Here is a 25,933-nt window from a genome sequence, read left to right as displayed (position 1 = left end):
TCTCAAAGGACTAACGTATCGAAATTGCTATAAACAATTACAGAAAATTTGATATTCGTCGATGCAGTGACAACAAATTTTATTCGATAATATTTAAAAAGTATCAATTGTTGCCAGGCAAATGTTTGCATAAGAATATTTATACCGTGGCACTAGTGCTATCTACTTATTCAGACCAACTTCTCAATTTTGAGTTACTGTGAAATTAAAAAAGAAAAAATTCTATAGAACGTTTCTACCATAACTTTTAGGTAATAATATATCAGTTAGCCAATCGAGTAATATGAGAATTTCGAGTGATACGGGAATTCTGAAATCAGCCAAGATGCTCGATATGCTCTCATTGTTAGGGCAACAGATGCGACACAGACAGTTTGAATAATTTTCAAGTTCAGCGCAGACGAACAAGTGCTTGTACGCCGAGCTTTATAGCATGTTCAAAGCTTAGGGCGACAGTGCAATCGTTCCTGGATTCTTTCCAGTACTGCCTGCGCCGTCCTATTGTCCTTTATTTCTGTCCTGTATGTGTGTGTTGGAACACGATATTTTTTACTGCTCCCTGGAGGAAGCGCCCGAACGGTGTGAAATTCGACAATTGGACCACCTACGAAATTCAATCCTGCGTCCTACGATTTGAAAATATTTTATTTTGCTGGTCGCAAGCTTTCCATTCGTCGAGAGAAACGTAACTGTCACGTCACGTCACTCTATGGTATAGACTATTGTCGCTCCGTGCTGCTACTCTATACTATTACTTTGTGCTATTGAAAATACTATATACTAAATAATACTATATGTATACTTTACTACTTACTGTATAATATTATATTCTTTAGTATATACTTTACTATATGCTATATAATACTATATATTATAGAAAATTGTTACTAATTTTCCCACCCTTTTCAAGTGCATAAAATAATAACACAGTAAATACGTAAAAGCAGTAAATATTTGTTGTAAAATTCTAACATTGTATTTACGAATAAATATAAAATGTTTGTTACTATATACGAAATTATATGATACAAGAGTATAATTCTTGGCGAAAGTGTCAGCAGATTTTGAATAATAATGCGCGTGCATTATATTGTTATTTTTGAATGCTTTATAGGTTAATGATAAGCAACAGAACAGCTGTATTTATTGTTAATAAATCATCGACGAAGTTGCGGAGAACATTTTGGCCAAGGAAACTGTTGTTTCATATCGCCTCTAGAAGCACTTCTTATAAATCTACTCAACCTTTGTTATTTAACAAATTATAAACCGGACTTCACCATTGTAAAACTTATTTATATTATCGTATTTATACATCGTCCACGTTAATTCTGTAAAACCCGTGTTCGTTAATGACTTTATAGTTAAAGCGACCATATTAAAATAACCTGTAAACAAATAAGTGAGTAAAACAAACTTGCGAACCGACGTGAAGATGCTTACAATTTTTTCCGAAAGCTGAGACTTGCATAAAAGTTTATATAATAGTACTAGAAGTATACAAGGTATTAACAAATTATAGTAGTTTCGGTAAATAAGGGGTTCCTGAGGTTAATACAAGCAACTTTTTCCTTAACAAAAATGCGATCCGCGGCTTTGTTTACGAGTTATCAATGAAAAACCGTGGCCAATGAGATACGAGATCTACTGGCACGTGACAGCCGAACCAACGAGCGAAACTGGGCCGCCTCGCGTCGGCTGATCTAGCTTCCCATTGGACACTGTTTCTCCTTAATAACTCGTAAACAAAGCCGCGGATCGCATTTGCGCTAATGAGAAAGTTGCTTGAAATAACCTCAGGAACCCATAGTTATTTTACCATAATTTTCGAAGTTAATCAAAATTCGCAAATTAGAAATACCATCGCGCAGTCCGCTAGAATTTTCAACGTTCCAACGGCTCCGCGTTAAAGTCGGGTAACATCGCCGCCGGAATTTGCTACTTCGGCATAGATAGAATTTTAATGCTGTAATGAAATCTTCGCAAGAAGTTCTGGTTCATCCGGCAATCGTGTAAATTATTCACATTGTACCGTGGCTTCGAAATCTCTTTCAGTTTCGAAGGAAACGGAAGCTAGCGCGAACTCGGATAGACTGTAACGTAATTAATTATTATCGTATGCATTACTTAGCGTTTAATCATAATACGGCGATCCATTTCGCGCGTCAAACGATCGACCCAATTCGTTAACTTGGGATAACTCGCACTGGGATCGTTTGTATTAGGTTCGATTAATTACGAGGGAACAAGCGGTTCGCGAAGAATCATTTAACATCTGACTGCTGAGTCAATGCGCATGCATCATTTGTAGCTCGTTGGGATCTGTTAGAAGATGTTGCGAACGTAAGCAGTCTAATGACACTTTTAGCTCCTTTTGCATCCTATTAGAACGCTAAACAGAACTCTCTGATGGTTTACTCTTTCCTTTTTAATTAATATTTCTTTGACAACAAACTGATCAGGATGATTGCTTTCTGATATTATTTAGAGTATATAATTCATTCAAGCTCATACAATATTATAACATAAACCATAATTAACAAAATTAACATAACCTATTAGTGTTAAATAAATCCAATCCTGTAATTGTTATTAAATAATATACATTAACCGTACTTGGGTCAGTATTCATAAAGTGCAATCTTGCAGTAACTCACATTCCATGAACTTCAATGATCACTGGAATTAATCAATAATTTCAACAAACTTCTCCATGTACGCAATATTTATATACTTAACAAAACGTTAAATGTTTCCTCTCAAATAACAATCTTAACCTAAATTATTACATTGCAACGCGCTGAACGATTTCTCCCCACAATCCTCTCGAACATATTTAACAGTGTACTCTAAATTATTAACCGACAATTAAAGTTCACGTCGCAGAGTTTGCTAACGTTTAATACGCAGCCCGGATTAAAACGGTGGAGAGGTGCGCGCGATAGGATGATTCAAGAGATTGTTAGCTCGGCGAGACTGTCTCTATAGAAACGGTCCTCAATATCTGAATAACTTCGGTTTCGTCCTCAACTTTGTTCTCCGATGGCGTTCCTGGCCATTTGCGAATTAAAGAATGGACGGAAGAAAGTGTTTGAAAATTGCCGGGGTAAGTAAAAGAGAAATGGAGGCTGAGGCGACGGCAAGATACCGGGGAAAAGTGGCACGACGAACGCCGGCCATCGAAAGCTTAAAATGACCAGGTCGAAGATGGTGCATAAAAATCTTACTGCAAATTACCTAACCCGATCATTTATTCTCGATTTGTCGTTTGGATATTATTTTTATTTCAGTGGTCTCGCGGTAACGAAAATAGTTAACTAATATTATCGAATCGATTTAAGTATTCTATGAGTGTTCAAGTTTATAATAATAATAATCTGTTAAGTATTACATCTATTTATAGTGACAATTTTACTATGATTTGCTATGATATATATAAGGTCTACAGGAAAGTTCTGTCTGCGAAGTGAAAGAATATAATACATTTTTCATACATTCAATAATATTTATTATACAATTTCATTTCGTTAACTATGATTTCTAGCCAACGTGATGGCAATATATAAATAAAATATATGAAAAATATATGTCTCAAATGAACGTATGAATACTAATTAAAACTCGGTATTTTATACTCGATTACTTATTAAAACGGTAAACCTAATACATACATATATTATACTTATTATATACTATATTCAAGTGTTTCAATTCAGCCGCGATAACGAAAATGTCGATTAAACGCTACAGCTACGCATTATAAATTAAACACGTTCGAAACACATGCTGTGTTTCAGTAAAATCAATTAAGTGTTTCATCCACTATATCGCGCGATACAGAAATAAATTACTGTTTAACGACTGTACCGAACCGCAGCCGGTGAGTAACAGCATCCGCGCGTATTTGTAATTCTCGGTTGAAATATTTTTAGCCGGGTCTGATGAGAATTGAAATGGAACGAGGCTGGCCATAAAATAATCTGAGAGATTGTCGGCTTGATAACAGTCTATAGAAACGGTCCTCGATAACTGAATAACTTCGGTTTCACCCTCGGCGCTGCTCTCAAGACTTACCAGCCATTTGCAAATTAAAGAATGGCCGGAAGAAAGTGTTAAAAATAGCCGGCAAGATAAAAGAGAAATGGAAGTTGAGGTGCCGGGAAAGGAACCGGGGGAGAGGCGCCACGGCGTAGAGGGAAGACAAAGAGATGCCATGACCGAGAGAGAGAGAGAGAGAGAGAGAGAGAGAGAGAGGGAGGGAGGAAGAGAGGGAGAGAGAGAGGAGAGACAGAGGAGAGACGGAGGAGAAGGAGCAGGGAAGTGCGATCTGGGGGTAGCTGGTTGTCGGTTGCTGCATCGATCGTCTCTACTGCGCTGTAGACCTGTCCTTGTGCGAGCGATGCGTCTTCCGTTTCGAAAAAAATATATCAGAAACCCCGATAACCGCTCATTATCTGCCCGTGTCTGAGCCGACCGGTGCACGGTGGCCTGCGGATTCCGTGGCGTTAATTATTTCAGCGTTGTTTCAAGGTTTCAGGTTACAGTGTGGCAAATCGTCGGATTCGTCCAGACGTCCGCCGAGACGCTATCAACTCGTACATACCTCTATTATTCATTAAAAACTCGAGGTGATCGGTATCGATTATCAAAAAAATATTGATATTTTAATCTGCAGAAAAGCGAACATTCCTCAATTTTTATTCGTCACGTTTCCATCGGGTTTGCGTAGAAAATCATGGTTTGTTTTACAATTGGATACCATTCGAAAGCAAAACATAAAATACCGTTCAATGTCTATTTCTGAAAATACGTTTATAATAAAAGTGACAAGAAACTGCACTTAAGGGCGAAATATCTTGGAGCTGAAATATGGGCTGGGTTCTTTCATTTTATGTTTTAGAAATGATTTTTGTATGAGTTATATTGCACGATGGAAACGTTATCGTTATAGAATAAATTCATAAGTCAGTTTATTTGCATTGAAATTATTTTGCTAAAGGTTGATTCTAACCTAATTACTACGACGTTGTGATAGCAAAGGATTTATATATATTTTATCAAAATTTTACATAATAAAGTCATAACAGTTTTAAAAAGAATATAGGACTTTGTATTAACTAACGTAATTATAATAATAATATGAACGTTGTTATAATATCATTATCGCACATCAAAAGTATAATAACAAAATGTTCATCTGCTAATAAAAATTGTCTGCATTACCTCTCTATAAATTTCATAAGTTAAAAATAATGTCACAGATCTTTAAAAATCTTTATCGAATGCCTTCATTGTTACGTATTTGATCTAATTATTTTTACAATACATGAATGAAATTCATAATCTACAAATAAACAAACGACATTTACTGGCTCGAAACGCAGTCGCGAGTGACGCTTTGACATAACCTCGACGAGTGCCTTTATATCGTCAACAGAAAGAATATTAATAACTTATACCCGAAAACAAGTTCAGCCTTCTTCTGCTAAACTCCATGTCGAAATTGTTAGCACTCCCTGTATGTTTAATAAAATTTATATGTCCCCTTAAAACCGTGTTCCCAGCAACTCCAATATTCCTCGCCTAAACGGTGTACTCATACAGCGGTGTTAAATTTACGTTCCATATAACTGTCTAATAAATGTCGAGAGACTTTTCAAATTACAATAAATTCTGTCCAATTGTCAAATTCTGTCAAATTGTCCCACGCCTTGCAAACAGAAATAAACAATTCGGGCAGAGAAAATACGATTATTCTAGGCTCGCGGTTCCTTTTTACAGTCGTGAATTGTCAACAATTATAAAAACGACACGCTAGGCACTTATAATCGCATCTCCTCTCCCATAATTGTCCCCTTTTGTTTGCAATCCGAGGGACAATCGGGAAGCAAATTTGCTGTACACGGATCCTGACGATCGCGCAGCGTTTGCGTCTTGTTTAGAATAATTCGACAATGGCGGCGCATCGATGCACGTGCACGTAACTGTACACGGAAACAGAGAGCATAATCTGCGGTAATTTGTCAACAATGTGACGCGTATGGACACGTTGTTGGATGAAAAGGAATCGCAAACATGGCCCGGTCGCAATCCACTAGAGTACATCAGCGGATTAAGATAAGGGAATTCCGTACACTGTTTGCACAGTTGTCTGCCGTTTCCTGAACTTTTCAATTCGGGAAGTTAGATAACGCGGCGAATTTACTGCTCCGATAGAATAGAAATTTGCAGCGCAAAGTGAAACGTATGTTGATTAACCCCTTCACCGTACTTTGACGAGTCCGACACGCGATGGAAATTTCTAGTGATAAATTGTTAAATATGGATGTTATTCTGTTCTTTAAAATTGGAATAAAATTCTAATCCCTTGTTATTAATATTTAAGTATTCGAGTAAATTCGGGCACGGAATAAATGTTAATTTATTTCTGTCCCTTCTAACAGATTATGTCAATTGAAAAAGTTGTAATTTCAGTCACTGTGAAGAAAATGGTACGTCAAGGGGTTAAGTGTTCCGCGCGTTGTACAGATTAATATTCGCCGCCCGTTCGATGTAAATGATATTAACGATTGCTTTCAATCTTGCGACGGTAGAAGAGAATAATTAATTAATATTATCATTTCTCCATGTATTAGTCGCACGATCAAGCTTGACATTTAACAGATAACATCGTCGCGAACTTCGATTTGCTTTAATCATTGGAAAATCGCGAGTTAATTAACATATCTTGAAGGGCCGACGTCGGAGGGGAAAAAGATTAATTGAGAACCGGGGTTTAAGACAAAATTAGCACGCAGTTTGCTGGACACAATAGAACAATGCCCCTTACGGCGGAACACTTTTCGAGCGCCTCTCACTTTTCTTGAGATATTTTAAAGAAAAGAAAATCCTGAACATTTTTCAAAGGTTTCCCCCCATAGAATTGAGATACAACGCCGGCAAAAAGAAGGATTGTGGATGGCCTTTATGGCCCGCATAGTCTCATTCTCGATGAAACAGAATGCGCTTAGCTTTTTCAAAATTCGTTTCACCTACTTTCTCTGCGTATAATAAAACGCATTGTTTATATTCTCATTGTAAACCTCGGATAAAAGCTGGACCAACATAGTTTTTCTTGCTATTCGGTGCATAATTATAGCATAAATTCTTTCTATTAAATTACGAAATAAACAGAATAGCTTTTATATTGTTACTTAACAAAGCATTATACTTTCTGTATTAAAAATAATAAAATATAAAAATATACAAATCTGACATATATTTTTATGGAAATGGCAGTAACAATATAAAAGTTATTTTGACTATTCTCGTACTCTCCCAATGCTTCAACAAAATTCAAAACACCTTATCCAACTATAAACAAATCTGTACTCATAATTTAAAATAAAATGTACCATTCGAACGGCGCGTCCGCGTTAAAAATAGAAGCGAGAAATAAAATTGACATAACTCACTCCACGAAGGGTTGAAGTTTGGTCCGAGCGCAAGAAGTGGAGTCAATTGTTCGCACACCATAAAGGGTTCTACGTTCTAGGTCAACTCCCGTGCGACGTCGATCAGGCGTTAAGGGTAGTTAACCCTGCCGACGATCGTAACAATTTTATTACGCGGTATAAAGGACAACCGAGCATGTTTGCGACCGTTAATATTAATAAACACCGTGCGAAGATTTTATACGCGAAGAAACCACAGCGATCGTCGTGGTGTAAACATCGGTGAAAAAAACTCTTCCCCCCCGTACTCGTTCTGTTTGCATTAATATCCGGGAGCCCGGTAATATTTATACAGCGAGGAAAGTTCGCGGGAGCTGCCGCGCGGTGATTAGCAACGTAATTATCGTCCGGTTAAATACGAATCTGTATTAAATTCGCCGAAAGTTCCAGCACCTTGCCGAACTCGTTCGATTCATTATCGTTAAATATTCATCCCCGTTGTGCGAAGTTTGATCACTCTTCGGAACTTTGATCGCGGCGTTGCCGTTGTTCCGCGAGTTTACTATGTCTACTATTTACAGGGGAGTAATTACACGTGAAAGACGAAGTTCCGCGATTGTTCTTATTGCTTTCGATTTTGATAGTCGAACGAATAGACCATTGCGTCTTTCGAATCATTTTGATCGCGGAGGGTTAATCGCGGAGGGTTAATCGTGACTCGATATTAAACCATGCGATCGTGAATAAAAACCGTAGCGCCATTGCAAGACCGTTCCATTAACACTAGAACTACCGACGATTGAGGTATATCTACTTCTACCGGAGGGGTCAAAATGACCTGTTTCTTAAATTACCAAGGCATTTAAGAAAAGACAGCAATTTCTAGTTTTTATATATTTTTTATTTTTATGGACAAAAATTGAATATAACCTGAATAATAATAGTAATAGAATAGCAAAAATTTAGAAAATACGCATAAAATGATCGACTGAAAGTAATCCGAGGAAACTTGCCTGCAATAAATACTGCAAGTAATGACCAAGTCAAACAGTGTAAGTCGTAGAAAAACATTTTTTGGTTGTTGACATATCTTTGAGTTTGAAATATTTTCTTTTACGACTGAAGGTCGTGCCACAAGTAACGTGTCACAATAATTTCCACGATACAACAGAACAGTATCGAAAACCTATGTTCCGTGAGGGGAGAGGGGTGGGGGTCAAAATGACTCATCTCGGTGTATGTAGATATACTGCATACAAATTTACAACAAAATGATAAAAAAACATAGTTTTACAGAATGAATTATTTGTATATCTTAAAAAAAGTCGTGCAAAATTTTCTGAAACAAAATGCGACTGAAATGAGTTATAATTTTAAGAAATGTCGAACAAGTCATTTTGACCCCCCTTGGTAGTTCTAGTGTTAAAATGTCCGGCCGCGTTGTCGTAAAGCGGGCATTATTTGCCCGTCGACAAAGCAAGCATAATACCGTTTAAAGTGAACCGTAACGTTTAATGGCTCGAAAGTAGTTTCGGTTTTCCGTATCGCGCGTCCGTAAACAGAAGCTTAAAGCCGAAACTCCGCGCGAAATATAATCGCCGGTGTCTCGTCGTCATCGGTCATTATTGCGACCGGATTTTTCACGTGCACCGACCGCACTCGTTCCAGCGAAATTCCGTCGAAGTTCGACGCGTTTTGATCGACGACGCGAATCCATCATTCGCACGAATACCTGCGTCACCGTCGCCGGATTCGGTTTTAATGATATTTTTCACGTTGGGAAACAATAATTATCGGTGCTCGACGTTAATTGAATACTGTTGTAATAATTGTTTCGGTAAACGTGAAATGCGAGAGGTAATTCATTTCAGTCGCCTGGGAAAGAGTAACATAGCAGTTTGACGTTATTTTATTGTTATCACGGTTATTCTCTTCTGCGATGAATACTGATGTTTATGTAAAATAAAAATTGCTTGTATTAATGATAAAAAAGAGGAGTCGAATTGCGAAGTTTTGTCATATAAATTTAGATAATTGAAGAAAATGTTAATAAAGCCCTCTGTGCCTTTAAATGTTGTCGTTCTGTTTTCTGTAATAAATAATACAGCATCATATAATAAAAATTAATTATATTTTTGTATTACACGGTAACGTATTATTATTATTAACAGATGACGGCGGCGTTTCTCCATTAAATTGTTTCACATCGGACAAATTAAATAATTATGCGAATAAGTTAAGCGTCCGATGCCTTTGTATTAGTTGTTTTAGAACAATGTGCACGAACATTGTAAACAGCAAAGACATTTCATTTTCAGAATTCCATGTTTTTCGAACAATGCTCGCCCCGAAAATTCATGGCATTCGTAGAATGTCCAGGCCCGGTGGTTTACATCGACTGCTCGTGCCTCGAATCGCATACAAATGGCGGCTCATGGAATACCTACGGTGGCTGCAGTATGGAAACTGCGAGCCATGGTGTCGCCAATTTCCGTGCTACAGGACAATTACAAAAATTACGTCGGCGACCATGGCATCCGAGTTGCGCACGCGAATATGCAGTATTTAAGTTGCCATTGTTGTTCTACCAAAAATCCTTTTAAATTCATAAAAATTGAGTACTGTCGGAGTATAATAAGTATCCAACTAGTAAGGCTAAACTGAGATATTTATTAAGCTTATTTTAGAATAATTAAAGTAATGTTTAATAATTAATACTAAATTTATAGAGTCGTGAAAGTAACTAATTTATATTACATGGTGAGGACGATAAGTCTGCATTTGTTCAAACTTTTTACCATGTATATTATGGTTAGATTCAGTCATTACCTGTAGCAGATATTTAATAATATAAGCAACTTCGAAGCAAAAAATAGAAAAACAGCTCAGTCGGATTAATATTGATTTATAGAACCTGTTATATTTTAATATAATAATAATATCTTTCAGATAATTCTTATGAGAAATATATTTTAAATAGACCGGATCAATGTCCAGTAATTAATTCACGTCCGTCGCAATTTAGTTTTCAAACTGGAGAACTAGAGATTTTACACAAAAAATGTAATACACGACGCAAACTAAAAAAAGAAGACACACGAGCTCAATCTCATAATGTGGTTTCATTCCGCATTGATTAAATATTTAAACGTAACCGCCAACGCAGTTTTTACGTGACGAGATCAAATCATTCGTCCACGGATGCGGTGTAACGCGAATATTTGGCCGCGTTTTGTCTTTGTCCGAAGTGACAGTCGGCGTTGCACCTGCAGCTCCCGACACGCGGTCGTCGTCGGACTAATAAACAAGAAGCGAAACTTCCAAAATGAGTTTCGCGGATTTTCAAAGAGAAGCGACGCTCGGCAAAGAAAGGAAGGTCGTGCAATCTTAATGTGTGGGCGCGAATACAGGTCAGGTTCCGGCGAAAGTAAATGAAAAAAAAAAAGAAAGAAAAAAGAAAAAGGGGGAAGGAAGGAAGTTCGAAATGGGGCGAGAGGGTATCCCGGCTTTGCGGTATTGCGACGGAGAGATCCCACTGTTTCGTGTTCCCAGCAGTCTCGTATTTTTAATGCGCTCCGAACTGAACGTGCGAATCGCATTTAGCGCCGGGAGCCGCGATGTTATTGAAAATTCACGAAGAAATGCCTGGAACGGAAACTGAAATGCGCCGACGGCGTAAAATGTTCGCCGTTTTGTTCGTCGAGTCTGTTATTTTAACACCGTTTTACTGGCTCGGGAAATGTTATGTATAAATCGTATACCTTTTTATTGCGTTTACTTATTGACATAATAAAAAAAAACAAATAGCTCGTTAATTTATATATAACACTTGATAGTGTTTATACCATTCGAAATTGTTCTTTCATAATTTATTGCGCACAAAGATACACAAAATAGAGAAAGATTAGCATTTATTTATAAGCACGGTTATCTCAACATTTTCGACATTAGGTTGCGCAAAGTCGGAAAATTAATGTAAGGTGTTAGGGCGAACGCGCTTTCATTTCGCGGAGGCAAAATCATCAATCCTCCGAGAACTCGACGAACATCTAAACTAATTACGACTTTCGTGGCTCTGCCATCGAACTGCAAACTTTTAATTAAATGTAGAACTTTCGTTGTAAAAACAGAAATTAAATAGCTCTATGAAGCGAAATCTTTCGCGAATTATGAAACTGAGAAAATTGGTAGTTGAATGAACAAATTCACGGAACGGGAAAGAATTTGTTCATATTAACAACGCGATCGTGACGCTCGCAGTATAAAAATGATCGTTTCTATTTCGACTCTAATAATTTCAGTTCGCAAAAATCAAAAATCAATTATTTTACGATAAATCCGAGTCAAATGGTTTTAATTCTAATCGAATAATCGATCGAATCGTGAATTTCGTATAAAACTATTTTTGTTATTTCAGTAAATACTTTCGCACTGAAATCATGGCGTGAACTACATAAATTGATTTAAATATCAACGAACGGTCCATAAAACGGTAAATGGAGCATAAAATTCAGGCAATATTAAATCGCTTCATAAAAATACACTTTTATTGCTCCAGCAAACGAAACTATTTTATTCATAATGTGTTCGGTCGCGGAGCGGGCCGCGTAAACAATGAAACGATTTAATTACAATGAAACGATCCATCAAATTCGGTACTGTGCATAAAACTCCGACGATTTTAAATTAGTCCCTGAAAACAGAAATACGTTTTAATTACGTCGGCGAGCGAAGCGATTCTGCTCGTCCTACGATATATCGCGAAACAGACTGCGTAAACTGATTTTGATATAATTAACACGGTCGATAAAATCGCGAACCGTATATATATAAAAACTGTGAAAAGTTCGCTTTAGTCGAGTCACGTTTTATTCGGATTATAAATGCAACGCGATTAATTTAGAGCGAATCAAATCGATCGCGCGCCTTTCGACTCAGCATTATGTTTACGTAATTTCTTCGCGCGTCTCCACCGCCTTTTATATCCACGTCCGACACGTGGAATCGCTTTGACACAGTTATAAAGCGTTCTGTGAACTGACCTGCACGGCTGTTTCAGCGTTTATGACGGGTCTCTTTATCGAACAGTGTTTGCAAATCTTCATCTTCCGCTTTTGGAGGACGTCCCGGCCGCGCCGCGCTGCTTGTCACTCAAAGCTCCGGTCCGCCGGCTTTATATCGCGGGACTGTTACCTGAATATGCAGCTAGGCTGCGCCCACGGCGGCGATACTGTCCGAAAGATAAAAAAATAGAATACGTACGAAGATCGCTGAACTGCGGACCTGAACGCGTTCACGGGTACGTGCAATTTTAGTAAAATGCAAGCCGGCGGATTTGTTGACGAAAACCGGCGGTATTATTATTCCACGCGCGCCGCGAGAAATTTTCCAGATGGCGGACGAACGTCGCTGTTTAAAATTTCAATGATAAGCGGACAAGGATTTGCAGAATGATCGTTTAAATTATAACGCGCGCGTTGTTTTATTATGTGATCTTTTATCATGGTTTTATTGCTTTAAATATTATTTCACTGTGCTTTCAATTTTCTATAGAATATAGAATATAGAATTCAGTTTTCTTAATATAGAAGATAAAGCACTCGAATGTTTACTTATTGCAAGTTTTTAAATGTTTTTCGATCAACAAGATTTTGTAGCGTCTTTTAGTTAAAACAATCGCAACGATATGATGTAATAGATTGTTTATTTATTAGGTATTTTAAGCAGAATATGGTGAAAGTATTTACGAGTGGAAATTTTGTGCACTTTAGTCTGCACCGTGATTATTTATGCAAAAATAATAATTATCTGCATCGTTTATAAAAAGAGTTGAATAGATACATACTTCTTCTTTTTAGTAATTCTAATAAACTAAGAATAACGTAAAGAGATCTTTTCGATGTCTTCGTTATTCTATATATCTTTATTATTTATCGATAACAAATTTAAAAGAATAAATTCGTTGGTCCATTCTAAAGGTTCGTGAAAACGATCGCGAAACAAAGGGAGCGTTTATTTAATTCCCGCTTCCTGTAATTACCATAGAGTGCACGAAAATTCGCAGTTTGTTTATAACTATTAATTGGTCGTTTCGAGAGCGTACCGAAAACGTCAAGTGCTTCTCGATTGTATGCCTCAGCGATCGGTGAAATTCGCCCCGTGTAAACGCGGAACGATCGTTGAAATTATTCGTCATGAAATTCTCGCGGGGCGGGGCAAATTCAATCAAATGCACATTAATTTCTGCCTTGTTGTCGCGCCGATAAAACATGCAGATATTCCATTCGCGAACTTTAAATTATAATTTACCGTGCGCGAAACATTGATCTCGTTAAAATTCAGACGCCGCCGCACCGCCAGCGAATTCTTCGTTCAGATGCCCACGGAAATAAATGTGCTGACGTGAAATCGATTCGGCAACGTGCGTTGCACGGCGGCCGCGATCATGCTCCTCGGGAAACACTGTTGCGAACCCGTGGCCCGCGATGATCTATTAGACGAGATTACGTGGAAAAATGGAAGCGAGTAAAAGCGAAGGTTCGGTATTATTGTCTCAATATTTTAGCAGCTAAAATGTACAGTATCGATCACAAAATGTATTGAAAATTCTTAAAAGCGGTGGTTAAAGAAAGATTTAATATTTATAAACACATAGAAAATCGCTGGAATATTTAAGCAATTCAAAAAGAATATTTAACATTTATCGACCTTAATAATTTCCATAATAGGACGAAACAATTTTTATTTCTTATATATTATTTATTTCATTATCATTATTAACTTTTTTTGAGGATACAACTTCTCAAGCAAAATCGATTAAAAAATTACTAATATATCATTCCCAGAGTACTTGTTTTATTTTGTATATAAGTATATTTTTATATACAAATTTAAAAACTGCGTAAAATATATTCCACTCTAATAAATAAAGATTTTACTTCCATAGTAAACCAATAGAGTTAAAGAGAATTAATTCAAGATAAAATTAATATATGACATAATAAAATTCAAGAGAATTAAAATGAAACCTAATGAAAAAGATCTGTCATGGATGCTGTCAACAAAGTCAATAATTACAGTGCTAGTGAACAAATACGAATGTCTAATACCGGTTTTAACCTCTTTGACGAGTCCGACTCTTGATTATGATTTCTAACAATAACCCGTTTAAATAAAGATGTTATTTCGTCTTTTTAAGTTGAAATATAATTCTGTCTTTTAGCCACTAATATTTAAGCGCTGAAGTAATTGTAAGCAAAATATAAATATTAATTGTATTTCTCCTCCGAGAAATTATTCCAATCGAAAATGTTTTAATCATTGTAACTGCGAAGATAAAAGTACTGCGAGGGATTAAACACGTAGACCACAGCCATGAATGCTTTGGAAATCATTTCGACCATAGTAACTCTAAATCATTAATACTCCGTTGGGGATGAATGCAGAAAAGCGCTCTTTGGTTTCGCCGGGGTTAATTGCACGAGCCATCTATCGAGGAAAAATGAAACGTTGCGCGCGATATGCACGGAGTCCGCACGATATAGATTCATAATACGCTTGGTCACGGACGGGATTCCTGAGGGCGTTGAAAGTAGTTCGAGGTCCTACGATGAGGAATGCTCATCAAACAGGCTTCCCCCGTGAGAACCTTGACCATACATTTCTCACTTTGACGCGTTTCAGGATCAGCCCAAGGAACGAACAGCTAAATCCGTACAACCCGTGTCGATAGGGAAATTGAAATTTTTTCGCGGAAACTCGAAAAATACGTGACCGTTCTCAGGATTAATTTATTATATTTATTTCGCTTTCATTGTCACGTTAGACATTCATAATAATTACAGAGTAACTTCCACATTTTTAGCGATATTTAAATACAAAATTAACAAAATATATTGTTAGTACTATTCTATATCAGAAATAATAGAAAATAGAACTAAACAAATATAATATATCATTAACTTTTCGTTCAGATATCGGAAACAACGACAAAGTTATTTAAAGTCTTTTTACACCACTACTTATACATATATGCTGACATGACGATGTAAAATAAAACAACACTATTTTTAGTTAGAATTATTTATTAATATATTTATTTTAGCATATGCAATCCATTCTTGTTTTATATGCACGTGTTGTAATTTTTTCCAACTTCGCAGCGTGTAACACATTCATAAATTTCACACGAGATATTAATATTCATTTCAATGTGAATATCATACGAGATCTTCTCGCAGATGAAATGTCGCGATGCGACTGCACTCGTCCGCCGATACGCGAACTCGGAAAAGCTCTAGAGATCGAAGATTGCGCGCAATAACGGGCGCGACTTCTGATACTCGATGTTTACGACTGTCATCTAAAACGGCCATTCGTCTTCTCGTTTTACAGAATCGATTCCTCGCGATGAGTAATCGCTGAGAGTGACAGATAATCAAACGAAGGAATAAAAGAGCACCGTCACGCAGAATGCCGGGAATGTTAGAGGGAATGGATGAACGCCCCATGGACCCGGGGCTAAAACTCGGCACCACTTGAATGCGAAAGAAAAAGGTTCGCGACAGGATTATATATATCCGCTTTCACTTATTTCGCGCCGGTAAAATCGCTACAGGAAAGACCAATTACGTTCATTATTAGTCGAACTTAGAATTTGTGGTCTTTTTAATTTATTCGATGTTTTTGGAGACACCGAAATTTTAAATATTTTATTTACTTATATTAACTTATATTAACTTTTATTTACTTAGATTATATTCGATCATTCTTTTTGTTATTTTTCACTCAGTACTTATTTAGCTGTAACTAAATTAATATTCTGTGTTTAGTTAATGGCGGAAGTTGTTTATGTCAAATTCTTCTTTAGAGAATTTTGTACCATGTTATAAATAAGATAATGTATAGAGCTTAATTTTGATTAAATAATTGGACTGTGGACGTTTATGTGGATCCTATGTTTAGTAATAAATGAGACATAATAATAATATCTATCGTCAGCTATCGAATGGTACATATATTTATATTTACACTACTAACACCAGTATTTATTGACGTACGTTTTTATTAACATTTTTTCAAAGAGTAACAAAAGTCTATTAAACGTTTGTTTCTTGCAATCGAAATACCCAAATTTGCATAAAAATCCACAGTCTGATAATTAATACCAAAACTTGGCTAAATTTACGTAAAATAACATAACTCTCATTAGAGTACAAGACTCTTATTGTACTAAGATAACGTTACGGGCGAAATATCATTTTACACGTGTTGGTACAAGCTCCGCGAGGACGGATAAGAATTACACTAACGAAAATATGTTTATTACGAAGTACAAATGAGCAGGTCGCGGGATGGGCAAACCTTGGCTCTTGGTCCTGTTTCCTGCGACAATGACGACAATGACCATGATGGCGTACTTCACCGTAACTACGGCTACTCCTACCTCGGTGTCGTTTACCTCTACAACAATCAACAATGACGCTGCCGATATGAGAAAGGTGAGTCTTCTTTCTGGGTTTATGCATTTCTTTTTTGCATTGTTATAAAATTGTGTTTAGAAAACATTCAGTGACCTCTCGCTTTGCTGTTGCTCTAACAATAACATTAGCAGACATTCGTTGTCGACCTTATCTACGATTTACATTGTCAAAAGATTTGTTAAAATCGTACTATAACAATGGAAAAAATTGAATTATAAAATTCGAAGTTATAGTTTGTTGGTGAACAGAAATTCTCCTAAATATGTAAATAAAATTAACTACTTGTCATTTTACAATTTAATTCTATCAACCCCTTGATCTTTTTCATAGTTACTGCAATTAGAAATTTTTCAATTGCAATAATTTCTTAGACGGTATTAAAAATTAATATTTATTCTTTGCCTAAAGTTAATTGAATGCTGAAATATTATTTACAAGGATATCGTATAATATTCTCTGCCTTTTCCGCATAGTTTATGGTTCCATTCATTCTCGGACTATTTCAATGCAGCGGCGCTGCATTTGAAAAATCATGTCCCCGCGAGAAATGCGCAATAAAAGTACGGGATACGCAAATTGAATTTCTATTAAAATTCTTCCGCGTCGTCGAAGGAAATAGAAATGTTTCGCGGCGGTCGGCGTGAATGGAACACGTTTCGCAAATAACTTCGAAATGTTTGCTATTTAATGAAACGTTATATGCGCCGTCAAGATGGACATCGAAGAAGCCTTGGATGTAATAGAAGCGGCATCGACTGGATCGCTGGGCGAATATTGCGCCACCACAGCTGGATTCAAGTCTTTGCCAGCTGCCGCAGCCCTTGATCCAAGACGCTACGACACCGCACGTCAGAAAGCCGACATGACAGCTCTGATACTCCAAAATTCCGGAACAATGGGTGTATCAAGACATAACGGTGAGCAAGCAATTAATTATTGGACACTCGAAACAAATTGTCAAAGAACGAGAAACCTAAACATTGTTCTTTAATTTTATTTAATAATATGAAATTGAATTAATTTTAAAGCTAACTCCACTGTGAAAAATTAATTAAAATCAGTTACATAGTTGATGAAAATAAGAGAATTTTTAAACAGGGATTACTAATATTTTTAGTCACTTGTAATAAAAAATATATGATATTTCATAGTTTCAAAATTAATTCGCGACTAATATAGAGTAATTGAAAAATAAGAAAATGTTTAAATACAGAAATTATTTAAAAAGAAGGAATACTTAGTAATATAGTATACTAAGTAACAGTTAGTATACTAAGTAACAATTGTAGAAGAATAAAATATTTAAATAGGGGACGCGGTTGGTTACGCGTTTCTTCACTATAATTCACTTCGCGCACTTTTCTACTTTGCATCGACGGAACAAAGTTTCCGGATAGACAATATTATCCTCTTTAACATCTCTATTTATTTACGTTGAATTTCCAAGGTAGAACTTGTTTATTATAACTTCGTTCAGCAGGTTCTACACGGAGCATGCAAAATCGAAATAAGGTTACGTCGTTTGCATCTCTGAAAGTTTCGCGTCGAAGTTGCGGCATGCAAATTTCTACACTCTACATTGTTGCAATATAACGTTGCATTTGCCTGATTTCAACAATGAACAAAAAGAAATACTCTATACATTACAATTGTTTATAACCGAAACGATGGAACACGACATTCTGTTCTCACGCGTTTTTTCGCCGTAATTTTGTTATTATGTTCGACTAAAAAAAACAGTTCAAATTTCACGAACAAATGTTTTCGGTCCCCGTTCGACACCGTTAAACTATAAAAAGCACCGACGCACCACGGCGATCGATTCGCGGCTCGCAGCCTCGAAAAAATTTCGCGGTGCAAAATCGTGTGAGCGACGCGCACACGATCGACGCGCCCCGGAGATAGAGAGAGACCCGTAAATAAATCGTGTCGTTGCGAACGCGATTCGCGACGGTGCCGGCGCGCGGGCCGTTATCAGTTGAAAACTTGAGTTGAAAAACAACTTAAATCGAAACTCGATACTATCTCGTGGAAACTTGAAGACACGCCGGGGTAAATTGAAAGGGACACGTCTGAAACTCATATTGCAATTTCCAAGCGAGTTCCGCTAAAGTGTTCGATGCCGGGCCTGGCACCTTTTCCGTGGAAACAATCCTTGCCCCCCCCCCCCCCCGCGCGCCCCTCCGCCACGCGGCCACCACCACCACCCGCCGCGGAAACCGACCCATATCGGTGTGGAACCATATCGTGTGGGCCACCGTGTGCGCCAAACAATTTACATATCGCGTTTCCTTACGGCACCTGTTGCCCCCCCCCCCCCCCCCCCCCCCGATCTGCATACGAGGATTCCCGGTTTTTTAATTTATTCGGGTCATCCCCGGCGGCCGGTGTTCACTCGAACAAATTCTAATTTTCAATCGACCGGCTCTGGAAACAGCCCGATTAGGGCCGCGCCGCCGCGAGCACGCCGTCCTCGGCGAAAGCAAAACGTAGAAACTTCTCGTGACCGAAAATGGAAAATTCTGTTCGCTCTATAAATAGTCGGCCGTCCGATCGATATTGTTATCCAGCCCGGATAAAATGCGTGGCGCCCGTGCAATTTTGTCCAATCACACGATCCACGTGTGCTAGGAGATAGTTGCTCCGAAAAAACCGTTCGCGACCTTCCACACTTTCATTTTATCTTTCGTTGACGAAATCGAGTTTGGTTTTCTTAGTCGTGTATATTCACTATTTTAGAAGATTGCTTTGTTTATAACAAGCAGAAACTCGGGGTCATGTAATTGTTTTTTAAAGCACAGGAGGCGGGAGTTTTAATACTAATCTTGCCAAACCCTAATAGGATTCATCGAAGTAGGCGTCTGTCCTCAGAGATGTTAGAAATTTCAAATTTATCTGTTTATACTATTATAATTATATAAACGATATTTAACACTTTATCAACCAATCATCCGGTCGTAAACATTTTCGTCTCTTTTTTGATTTTATTTATTTTATTAATCGTGAAAGATATTTAATATTTAAAAAGTTATATAATAATATTGAAGCTTGTAGTACAGTCAAACACATTTATCATAATAATAGATACAAAATTAATGGTTATTATGGCAACCGATTCACAGGCTACCGATCGAGGGAAAAAGTTAAAACTGAAATCACAAACAGAAAACTAAAATCTCTCGGAAATGCTGCTTAGTTAACACAAAACTTGACATATTCGACAGAGTAAAAAACAGGTGTATTAAATGAAACTCGAAGCAATATAAACTGAATGTTATTGACAGATATCTAATCTCTCAGAAACAATTGAAATCAGTTGTTACTGTGAAACAGACATAACAGTTGGAGCTATCTTTTGAAAACGGACCGAACTAATTTGTGCTCCTAATAATATTCTAATATTTGGCCCTTGCCGGAGCGTAGGGTGTCATAACAGCGTGCACGAAGAATCGCGGTAAATTCGACCGCGGCCCCGTGGAAGATCGCAAATGGCGCGCGCGGCAGCTAGGCCGCGGCATTACCGTCGTCGATGCGCATTTTAACTGACCGTTCCGTTTCCTCTGCAATTCCCTGTCTCGCAAATCCTTTTTGCCGGGGAGGCCCCCGCGGGAAATGGCGAACGGTGTTTCAAAGTAGAGGGACTCTCTCTCCTACAGCGTTATTGAATTTTCGTCCGTTCCACGGCAATCCGGCAGCGGCAGACGTAAAATCGATTTGCCCAATAACCGACGCACGATGACGGACCACACTGTCAACAGTCCAATTTATATAGGGCCTGGTATATCATCGCCTAACCGGATTCCATTGGCCGGAATGGTAACGAGAGTATGCGCGACATCCGTGTACACGTCGGCGTCGTTTTTGCGGGACGATTGCTTGGAACGTAATCGGTTCTGTTTTAAGAAGTCGCGTAGGAATAGAAATCAGATAAGAGGATAAAATAAGAGAAGAGATGAAAAGTATATTTTTATGAAAATTATTATATCTTATTTAATTAAGTTGAAAAAAGTTTAGGTTCTTGTAAGTACGAAATGATGGAATGAACATTATCTGTCTGTTTTAAATTTTACTTGCATGTAAATTGTAAATATTAACAAATTATAATTTTATTATATATTTTAATCTTCGTAGAATATTTTAGAAGCCTTTATCTTTCAAAAGTTGCAATAGTTTAATTTTAACTTAATTATCGCTTTAATATACAGCTGAGATACGTATTATTCGAGATATTTATATTGTTGAAAGAAATTAAGAAAAATATAAGAGAAAGCTTATTTTTCGAAACAATATGTATTTGTACTTTATGTACAGTTTTATATTCTCGCATAAATATCAATCGTTAAACATGAAATACTGTTTTAAATAATTATCTGGAATGCATCTTAACAGAGTACTACTTCAATGAATCATTTTCTATTAATCAACTATTATCTTGTTAATTAATTAATAACTTATTAAAATTGTTCTCATAAATTAATTCCAGTACTTTTTGAAAAATATTTCTATCCACACTTGCATATAACGTACTCTTACTCACAGGTTATTAATTACTACACATGTTACTAAAAATAACTCATTAAAGCATATTTCCTCGTGAAAACATCTTCGCGACGTCGATAATTGTAGCATAAAAGTGCAAAGTTTTTTGTATGAACAGGTTCGGTAAGTTTAGCGTTAACGCAATAACGGTGAATAGATGGTTTCCATTAATACGGTCGTATGTTACGTAGTGCTTTTAGATGCCATAGCGAAATCATTGCTGGTGTCGGTAAACGACGCGGTGGAAACAAGGCTGATAGCATTAAATGCGTCCACGGGCACGGTCATCAACGTGATTTGGTTGGAAAGAAGCCCGGGAAGCGTCGGCGAGCCCTCAAAGGTTGAGAACCATGCGCTCCAGCCGGGATCAATTCCGGATTCGAGTTTGCCGTGGTTCGAGAACGCCGGTGCCACCACGGAATTAAGGTTCGACCGATTACACGCTTTCGAAATCTGATGCACCGCCATGTCTTTGACGCATTTTCATGGAACTCTGCATGCTTCGATAGTCTCTCACTGTCATTATTTCAATCCTGATCAAGAGACGTTGGTTTTACGTGTACAGGCTGCTCACGTGTTGACACACTAGTCAGTGGCAAACATTTTCTTTAACCCCTTCACAGTCACTGCGATTAGGAATTTTTCAATTGGCACAATTTCTTAAAAAACAGTATAATATCTGTACTTCATTATTTATTACTAGTAATTTCCATCACGAGTCGGTCTCGTCAAAGTACGGGAAGGGGTTAACATCTCAACAAAATTTGATTTGATCGAATTTGAACGAATAACCTTAGTGAGCGACTGTACAACGTTTGGTGACGAAATTTCATGACGTCACGTTTCAGAAGATAATCTTGTTCGAAATGTGCATAGTCTTTCAATTGTTATATCGTACGGTGAAAGGTTTATATCTAATTGTTGTTAGTTATTATATGATTTTCGTATAAATTTTCTGCATTTCGAGAATTATTATTAATTCTGAATGAATAATGACTTCATAACGTGTCAAATAAACATTGAAAGTAAATATACTATTTTCTTCGTATATTTACTTTACCAATAATGGAATTCAAGTTGTTAGATTATCAAAAAGTTCGATCGTTATTTTATGCAAGTACGCTAATATTTGATAAGTAACTTGTAGCAAATTATTAAAATAATCAGTTATAATTCATAAAAATTCAGTTACTAAAATAATTGTCAGTCGAAACTGAGAGAATGTAACATCGCATTGCACTTTATGAATTAATAAACAATACCTTGCGTATAAGTGTACTTGCATAAGTAACCATCGAACATTTTACCACTGTAAAATCCAACAAATTTTACTATATTCCGAAAAACATGGCGAGTATGATAATTATAATCATAGTTAAATGATTCTCTTAAAAGACAATGTGTATCAGTATCGATACATACTAATTCAGAAATGTTCATTATATAACCTTGTTACGCTATCGGATGAAAGTACAAATCTGACGCATAATTTACGCGTTCAATAATTTTCTACGCTATGAAATATTCATAATTTCCCAAAATAATATTTGAAAAATATCTTGTTCGCCTAAGAAGTAAATCAACTTTTTAGATCACTTAACAATGCTCTACGAGTCAGATCGATTACTTTCGAGCGATAGTGTCTCTATTAATAAACGATAACACGCTCTTCTATACGTGGCTTCGTAAACAATTAGCACCTGCACGCACGCACACGCATTAAAAAATCTCTTCTGTTTTGCACCTCACCGATCATACTTGGTTTTCGTTTTCTCTTCCTGGTAAAACAAGAACGACAGCAACAATCGCGACTTTTTGAACGAACAATCAAAAGTATTTTTATTGTCCACCGTCCCGTCGTTCCAATTTATCAATTAAAGTTCGCTGCAATTAAGAGCGACGGCCGTTTCAATTAAAAGTAATGCTCGTTTTTTTACGTCTCCGCGCAGTCGGAAGTTCAATATTAAAAGTGAAAGATATAATAATTGTTATATCGTTGCCGGGAAGAGATGTGACATTTTGTAGGCGCTCCACGATCATTCATCATCCCTCATCATCCCGTAAGAGCGTCAAGTCATAGAAACTCGATACGCGAATATGCAAAGACGGTAAACGTTTTCAGGTCTGGCCTCCTACTTCCGCCAAAAGATCGCAGTTATGATGATTACCCTAATGTCCGAATGCATCAAAATTCGAGGATTCAAGGCGACCGTGATTCGATCTTACGATTTCTTTTCAAATATATACTAATCGCACATTCTATGTTTAATCGATCTCAATATTCGATTCAGGGCTTCGGTTTTTATACTATAAATAACCATAATGCAATTACTATACCGTGGGTCTGCTGTTTTTCTTTTGTTCTGATTAATGAAGCGAAAGAAACGCATGCGACAAAAATGTGTAAGTGACCTGAGTGCTGATCGATTCTAGTTATATATATTTTTGTATATACATTTCCAATCTTCAATGGGGAATAATTGTCATTGTCTATACAGAAAATATAGTTAAATTATTTTTCTTCCAATTTTACTTTGAATACCATATCTATATATCTTATCTATATATTTATTGCAGCAATTAATGCATACAAAACTGAGTCTACATAACAGTTTTTTAATAATAAACAGATTTACCACAGCCAAGGTTTAAAAACAGAGATACATATTTTTGTCGCCTAAAAACTCACGGTGTAATAATTACACTCGCGTGAATTACGGGTTTTAACAATTATAATTTTGTCAGGAATTAGTATAATTATGTGAGTCACAGCGAGTAAAAAAAAAGTAGATAAAAATACAACATCTTCACCTTGAAGATATCAACGTATTTTCATACTCCTAAAATTCTAATTAAATGGAGCTTGTAGATCGCAATCAAGTGCCTATCGAACAATTTATATAATTAATAAAATCGCTTCGAGCTTTAGAATTGAACAAGCGTCGCGCATTCGTACGTTCGAACGAGAATCATTCACATTTATGCGCTAGCAATTATTGGATCTGATTCACCTCTAATCTGCGGTAATGCCGAACATTATTATACTAACTTATCGGATTATTTCGTACAAAATTAATTCGAAGTAATCTATACTATTAGTTGTCATCGACGCGGTCGCGCCGCCGCATACAACCAACGCGGAAATAATAATAAGCGAGCGGCGATAACGTCGCTGCCTGTATTTCTAACGTAGAGTAATTTCGCGCGTACCGATCCCGTAGGACATTAACGTTACCAAAACCGGGATCGGATGGTCACGTGTCACGGTGTAATTAAGAGAGTCGGCGGTAACGCATTCTCGATGCGACAATTCTAAACGTGACTTTCGTTTCGAAAGGGGATACGAACGCTTAAACAGACATTTACGATAATCAATACGCCATCGGTGTGTACCGTTAGGGGATTTTTACACGTGTATGCAACCCGGGAATATTTATAGAATGCATCGTATAGGAACTGTCGAATAAAACACGCTACGATTCCGACAAATCGACGGCCAAGCTTTTTCGAAACTATAGTCGAAGCTGAAGAACGTCAAATATTTTTTATAATTTGATATATAATTTTAGAATCAAGATTAAGAGATGTTGTACACGTTCCGCTGTCTCGTTTCATTAATTAATTTATTAGCAATGGTTTCTGTGACAAACTGCGGATGTTTATGCAAGCCTGCAATAATTTCAGAAATAAAAGTTGAAAGTATATTTTGTTTATTTCTTTAAGAATTTTAATGAACTGAAAATCTTCAAAGCTTTTCGAACTTTTTATTATTATTGATTGCGAAATATTTAGTTGTTATTTGACAAGATCTTTCTTTTTTTAATAGTTTAGTAGGTTAATAATAGTACAGTGATATTTTCAAATTTCTTTAAGCTTTCTACTATTTCAATATTAAATTAAATAATAAATGCATTCCTTCGTCAATTATTTTAGTAGTTTGGAAATAATATATAGACATTTTTAAATTATCCTAGGCTGTAAGTTAAACTTGATAACAAATACTTTCTTTCTTCGATAACTTAATAGATTAAGAATTATACATTGACACTTTTAAACTTTCTATTTGAAATTGCAACAACACGATTTTGTCATAGATGCATCAGATTCGCCTAGTGATGTCGTCGCCATTTATGGCTCCCTTAGAACATAGTACTACGAAGAATAAGTAGATAAAAATAGAACAATTAAAATATTTAACAATTCCAAGTATATTTTCTAGCAACTTTTATAAATCAACCTATCTACTTATAAATCTTCACAGCTCTGCAAAATACGTTTCAAAATTGCCGAACGTGAAAAGTCAGTCAAAACTTAACGCTTTGCACTCGGGGCACTACAGAAATTGTTCTATCACGTTCCAAAATAATTTTTATACTAACAAAATTCAGATTTCATGAATTGTTAGAAGTAAAACTGTTCATTGCATAAAATGGAAATACTGTGAGCCAGGAAAATTATTTCATGTTCACAGTTAAAATA

The 25,933-nt window shown here is 36.7% G+C and overlaps 1 protein-coding gene across 3 annotated transcripts in view; it reads left to right on the top strand.

Annotated features, from left to right (window-relative positions):
* Positions 1-25,933, top strand: part of LOC144471687 (putative G-protein coupled receptor CG31760) — a 60,094-nt gene that overhangs the window by 20,772 nt on the left and 13,389 nt on the right. For all 3 annotated transcript variants that reach the window (XM_078183985.1, XM_078183983.1, XM_078183984.1), the window contains exons 2-5: positions 15,828-15,989; positions 16,766-16,933; positions 17,628-17,832; positions 21,646-21,880. In XM_078183985.1, coding sequence (XP_078040111.1) covers positions 16,787-16,933; positions 17,628-17,832; positions 21,646-21,880 — 587 coding nt within the window. In that variant the 5' untranslated portion in view covers positions 15,828-15,989; positions 16,766-16,786. The remainder of the gene's footprint in view (positions 1-15,827; positions 15,990-16,765; positions 16,934-17,627; positions 17,833-21,645; positions 21,881-25,933) is intronic.

The sequence above is a fragment of the Augochlora pura genome, chromosome 6 (assembly GCF_028453695.1).
Source record: "Augochlora pura isolate Apur16 chromosome 6, APUR_v2.2.1, whole genome shotgun sequence".
In the NCBI taxonomy this organism is placed as follows: Eukaryota; Metazoa; Arthropoda; class Insecta; order Hymenoptera; family Halictidae; genus Augochlora; species Augochlora pura.
This window is presented reverse-complemented; position numbering and strand designations above follow the sequence as displayed.